This window comes from Etheostoma spectabile, chromosome 10 (genome assembly GCF_008692095.1).
Source record: "Etheostoma spectabile isolate EspeVRDwgs_2016 chromosome 10, UIUC_Espe_1.0, whole genome shotgun sequence".
NCBI lineage: Eukaryota > Metazoa > Chordata > Actinopteri > Perciformes > Percidae > Etheostoma > Etheostoma spectabile.
Genome location: NC_045742.1, coordinates 30,511,854 through 30,518,002, shown reverse-complemented (window position 1 = coordinate 30,518,002; position 6,149 = coordinate 30,511,854). Strand labels below are relative to the sequence as shown.

General features: G+C 43.5%; 1 protein-coding gene across 1 annotated transcript in view; it reads left to right on the top strand.

Annotated features, from left to right (window-relative positions):
* The first annotated feature begins 449 nt into the window (after positions 1-449).
* Positions 450-6,149, top strand: part of mmp17b (matrix metallopeptidase 17b) — a 12,815-nt gene continuing 7,115 nt past the window's right edge. Inside the window, exons 1-7 of the mRNA XM_032528503.1 lie at positions 450-569; positions 2,519-2,730; positions 3,743-3,875; positions 4,443-4,590; positions 4,753-4,861; positions 5,064-5,241; positions 5,650-5,826. Coding sequence (XP_032384394.1) covers positions 2,605-2,730; positions 3,743-3,875; positions 4,443-4,590; positions 4,753-4,861; positions 5,064-5,241; positions 5,650-5,826 — 871 coding nt within the window. The 5' untranslated portion in view covers positions 450-569; positions 2,519-2,604. The remainder of the gene's footprint in view (positions 570-2,518; positions 2,731-3,742; positions 3,876-4,442; positions 4,591-4,752; positions 4,862-5,063; positions 5,242-5,649; positions 5,827-6,149) is intronic.

Sequence of the window (6,149 nt, the reverse complement as noted above, 5' to 3'; positions counted from 1 at the left end):
AGACTAATCTGTCTGTCTTCATTTTAGTTTTTAATCCTTGCGTTAAGAGGATTGTGTGTAAAACGTTAATGCCATCATCAGAAAAGATACACATGAGCGTGCAGATGTTGCAGCAGGGAAACACGTACACACAAAATCTAAACCCATCTTTGCCGTGTAACGCTCACTAATCCTCCCCGATCAAGCACAGGACTGAGAGCTTTGATGGAACTTATTGTTTTAGTTTTAGAATAGAGTAATCATGCAAGTTTTTATTTTTCATATGTTAAATAATGGTTGGGATGTAGAGCTCACAGATGCAAAGAGAGTGATGGAGTGAGCAAAGTAAGGGAGACTCTTCTTTAGTGAAAGACAGAGGAAGTTTCTGCAAACATGCAAGCTTACATTTGCGGTTTGTGTATTTGTGTGTGTGTGTGTGTGTGTGTGTGCGTAGTGGGGTGGGGTGGGGGGTAGCCTTAGAGCTTAGCTTTGAGGGAAGAAGCAAGAGAAGATAAAGGACCCATCTGTTCCTATAGTGGCAGATAAAGAGAGAGTGAGAGGGAGGACGGATGCAGAGGAGGAGGAGGAAGGTAAGCATGGAAACTGTCTTGTTTAAGGTTGTGTGCAGCTCATACTGGACTAGATTGGACATTTCATGTAAGTTTATCTGATGTTTGCATGGGTTGTAGTGAAAAGTGTTAGATATCGGAGGCCTGTGCCAGATGGTGACAATGTTGCATGTGTCAGGGCCAATACAGTCAGAATTACTGATGACTGGGCTTCTATGTAGCGTAGTGAAAAAAAGGAAAGTTAGCATTTGAGAATCAATCCAGGATTTTAGAAATACTTAGGTCTGAGCATATCCAGCCCATCCCGGAAGATTTTGTTTCAAAACCTTTTAGTTATTTAGTTAACTGTCTGGAACTCTGGTTTACATGCTTCTGGGAAGAAAGCTGCATGTCGCAAGTTGATTCTACTGTATAATCTTCATTTGGATCCCTGTTAACTTTCAAAAACGAATGAATCTCACATAGAAGTTTTTTGTAGCTTACGTTACTGTGCTGTGTCAATTAATAACTCTATTTAATGTTTGTATATGTTATAGTATAGTATAGTATATAATATATATATATATATATATATATATATATATATATTAAAACACTGTATTTTGCAGAATTAGAACAATATTATCTTTAGTTAGTTGGTTTCTCTTGGCCTGTACTCTTGCTGCTTTGATCTCATTGCTTTAACACAGTCCCCCTCCTCCATTCATCCCTCCCTTTCATCCTTTCTTTTCTGCCCCCCCTCCCCCCAATGCTTTAACTGAAATGGTGTACCCTCTAACTTAATTAAATGAAGCGACCGACTGACGTGGACACACACTCACATGCATCAGTGTCCTGTGCAGCAGGCTGCGTTGCCCTCCCCTCCGTGTTTTATGGTCATTGCTGTCCATCTTCTGATTGCATCTGGTATATTGTCTACCCAGTGGGAATACATTATGGATGTTTCCCGTCAACTTCATTCACTCACTACTTTAACTCATTCATGCTGTCGTGACATTGGAGTGTTAGGCATGATGTATGCACAAAAAGCCAGGGCAGGTAGAAGGCATTAGTTATTGAACACACTAGAGATAAGAACCTGGTGAAAAGTGCATCCTCTGGATTTGCATATATGAGGGGAGCAAGACCAGAGAGTATTTGGGTAAAAACTCAAATCTCAGACAGATTTTGGACTTGATATTTTGTACTTGTAAAGTCATACGAGATGTGCTGGGCATGCTCACATGGCGCTGCTCATTCAACAGTTATTACTGATAACGCTGTCGCAACCCATGGGGGCTGGATGTTGACGCGGAAGCTGATGCACATCCTCCCACCCCCGTCCCAGCACTGTTAGCACCATATTGGCTCAAACAACTGACATTAGAGGCGAGAGCTATGTGCAGAACATATTAGATAATCCACCAGACTCTTAAAGTCCCCTTGATGTTCCAGTTAGTCTGGATCAATGGCAGTACATTTTTAGGATAATTCTGCTGTCCCCTTCTGCTTCCGTTTTTAACTCTGTTCTCTTCCTGAGGCTATTTAGCTATTTAGCAGAGCCACCGTCCCTGCGCCCCGGACCTCAGCACCACCCAAGACGGTTGTGATTGTTTTAACAAAATGCAAACAACACAGAAGGTTTTTTCTCCCATCCCAGAATGCATCTGTGGTTCCAGACCTTACTCCACAGCGCTGTGGAGAATGTGAGACTAGGTCTAAGTTTACTTATTTACAGTGTTACGGATCCTTCCGGCCCACTTCAACTACTGATTATTAATTAACAAGATGTCATTATAATATGGAAACAATGTGAAGGCTGTATGAGCTTCACACTCTGACTGCAACTTTACTGTTTTGTTCACTCTCACTGCTCTCAGCCCACTGTACACTACATGCTCAGCACCAAACAGCAGACTTTAGATTATGTTATATTCACTACTGTAAATCCTCTGTAAAAATGTTCCATTTTTATCTTATTTTCACGCCAGGGATGGAAAATCCTCCAATGGATTTACAAACGGCTTTGAAGATTTCTCTCAAGTAAACATTTCGTGCAAAAAAATATGCATTCAAGATGAAGAAGTGGATAGTTTTTCTGTGGCTGAGCAACGGATGGATGCAAACTGCTGCTGTTGATACAACCCCTACACCCTCCTCTGCACCAGTGACACCCACTGAAGATGAGGGCACCCACCTGGTGGTAAAAGAGACCACATGAATATGTATAGGGGGCAAGGAATGCAATCAGGAATGTCAATCAGTGTCTGCATATCTGATTTTGAACTTATTATTTACTGTATATCAACTCATTTGAAGGAGACATACCTAAACACATGTTTGCTAATTAGCACTACCAGCAGTAACAAGAGTGGTGGGTGACTACTTGGCTCAAAGCCATTTTGTAGGACCTTAAAGCTGGATTTTGACTTTGGGTCCCAGTTAGTCCAGCTCACCTGATGGTGTTACACCTGATTTGTGCATCCTGGATCTGAAAGGGCTCCAGTCAAACAAGCAAAATGAAATCTTGAGTTGTGCTTGAAGATGCCATTGCCTTCAGCTTATATACTGTGCACATATACCATCAGTTGCCAGTTTATTAGGTTCACCTAGCTCAAACTAATGCAATCTAACCCTCAGTCCTATAATACAGTACACTATTTAAGAAAGATGTTGACTAAACTGTCAGATCATTTTGGAGGCTGCAGTTTGTGATTGTTTTCTGTTGAACTGTATTACATTATACAGGAAGGCATTTCTATTATTTAGTCATCTTTATCCCGTTAATATCGAGGCATCGTTTGTCAAATACAATGGGTCACAATGGGTCCAATCCAACAATGCAGAAAGCCATGTACCATGTTTACCCAAAATGCACATAATTCTTGTGCTAAATAGGGTTAGGAAATAATGTAGTGGCTGTCTTGATTGCTGTGTGTTCACTGGTTCCGGCGCCTTCCTTGCCTGTACTGGAAGTCACAGGGAGGAAGCCTGGCAATAATGATCCAGTGTCAGATACCTGTGTGCTGTACACATTAATTGGCTTTGAGTTACAAGTTGAGTTAAATGTAATCATAAAAAAGCACATAGGTTCAGTTTGAACATTTTGGGTTTGCTGTGAACAGGTTGTATACACTTTCAATGTACAGTATGTTTCCTTAGGGTTACCAGATGACAATGTATGTGGATGACTACTTGCTGTTCTCTACTCACAGGATTGGTTGATGAAGTATGGCTACCTTCCACCCTCAGACCCTTCCACTGGTCAGCTGCAGGCCTGGACAGCTGTCACTAACGCTGTCAGGGCCATGCAGAGGTTTGCAGGCCTTAATGACACTGGAGTCATAGGTAAGGAGAACAGACGGTGGCTGTGGGAACCTGTAGGCTTTAATTTAAAGGGGACATGTCATGAAAGAGTAAATCTTTACATTAGTGTACCTGGAAAGTTGACTGACCCACAAACTAAAATAAGACAACCCGGTCAGTTTCTTTGTGAAAACATGATTCAACCAGCCAATCAGATTCAACTCTCCTTCCTCTGTCACATCCAGGCTCATTAGATACACCGCCCATCAAATGAGTAGCTCCACCCACGTCTTGACAACTACCTTTGCTAAGGTGCAACATATTTTTCTCAAAAGCCAATCAGAGCAGACTTGGACAGACAGCTTTTTGGGAGGGGGGGTTAAACAGACAGTTGCTAAAATGGGGCGTTTCAGACAGAGGGTCAATACAAGTATATTCAGACTGATAGTATGTTAAAGGATAACAGCATGTTAACATGTTGTAGTATAAATATGAACTTGAAAATGAGCATGATATGTTTCCTTTAAGGTCCAACTCCTACTCTTTCTTGAATCTGGTGTTGTATCAGTGACTCTCTCCTCTGGTTCTTTTGTGCTTTGGTGTTTTCAGATCAGGACACAATGGCGTTGATGAACAGTCCACGCTGCTCCCTACCTGACGAGCCATCCAAATCACCGGCCGACCAAGAAGGGAGAGACATGAGGAGAAGGAGGAGAAGGGCTATCTCCATGTGGACACGCAGGAACATTAACTGGAGGTTGGATCAGATTCATTTCTTGTAATCCGTACCTGACAATGATCAAATTAGGACAAATATGAGTAGATTCTGTTTTCAGTTAGGATTGTGAACTTTGTTTTATACAGACACACATTTCTTTGTCTCTCTATTACACACATAAACACTCTGTTACATTCTTAGGTTGCGTTCATACCCCTCCTCTTCTCATCTGTCCCGGGAAACCATTCGCTCCCTGGTATTTTATGCTTTAAGAGTATGGGCAGAGCCAACACCCCTGGAGTTCCACGAGGTTTGTACATTAGTCTGATGCTGCATTAATGATATACACGAAAGATGGTCAAGATGAGTTTTCTTCAGGGCTGGTAGAACACCATGTCAGGACAGAAACTGGGCTCAGCCGTCCATGCCCAGCCTACTGCTGCTGTTTTCCCAAAACTGCCTTGAGAGGCCTATTCACGATCAAGTGTCCTTCTATTGCCCTCTGTCTTCAGGTGGGCAGCCCAGAGACAGCTGACCTACAGGTAGACTTTCTCCATGGTTACCACGGAGATGGCTATCCTTTTGATGGGGCAGGCGGTGCAGTCGGCCATGCTTTCTTCCCATCAGACCATGCACGGGCAGGAGGAGTCCATTTGGATGCAGAGGAGGAGTGGACCTTCAGACAGCCAGGTGGAACAATGTTAAAAAAAAAACGTCTGCACTTTTAATATCATTACATCTTTATTGCACAGTGTCATCCAGGCTTCATACATTCATGCTCCCCAGAAGAAAAACTTTCTTGAGTAAGACTACTCCAACCTGTTCTGTGGTGGCACCTTGATATACAACTATTAATTTAGTGCCTTTGCAGCACCATAGTCAGAAAAGCAACACAGTCCCTTTGTTGTATGTGTGCAACAGCTCTATTGGGTGCTGTGCTGTATAAATTACATCCTGTAGTAGCTGCTCACAGGGCTTGAGACCAAATCAGCCCAACCATAACGGAAGTATAAGGCTAGATATTAGAACTACACACCCCTACGCCATCTAATCAGCTCATCGTGCTCTTCATCTATCTCCCCCCCCCTTCCTTCCCAGCATCTGAGGGCACTGACCTGTTCACAGTGCTAGTCCATGAGTTTGGCCATGCACTGGGCCTTGCTCACTCCTCAGCTCGCCACTCAGTGATGAGGCCGTACTACCAGGGTCCTGCTGGAGACCCTCTCCACTACCGCCTGGGCCCCCAGGATCTGGACCACATCACCCAGCTCTATGGTAAGGCTCCTTGGAGGACATTTACATGAAGGATCCCGCCCTCATTTAGTTAGAAGGCTGTGCCGCCTCAACTCCAGAACATCAGCCAAGGCCATAGTGCGGCTTCTTCCCTGAGTCTGTGAAGCTTATGAACTCACAAACTTCTACATTGGTTGCTCAATGATGCACTATTCTTTTAACTGTGGTAGAGCAGTCGCCTGCCAATCGTAAGGGCTGGGGTTCAATCCCTCGCCCTGCAGTCCCATGTCAAAGTGTCCTTGGGCAGGACATTGAACCCTGAGTTGCTGTACCATGTGTGTGAGTGTTTATCTGATGAGCAGGTG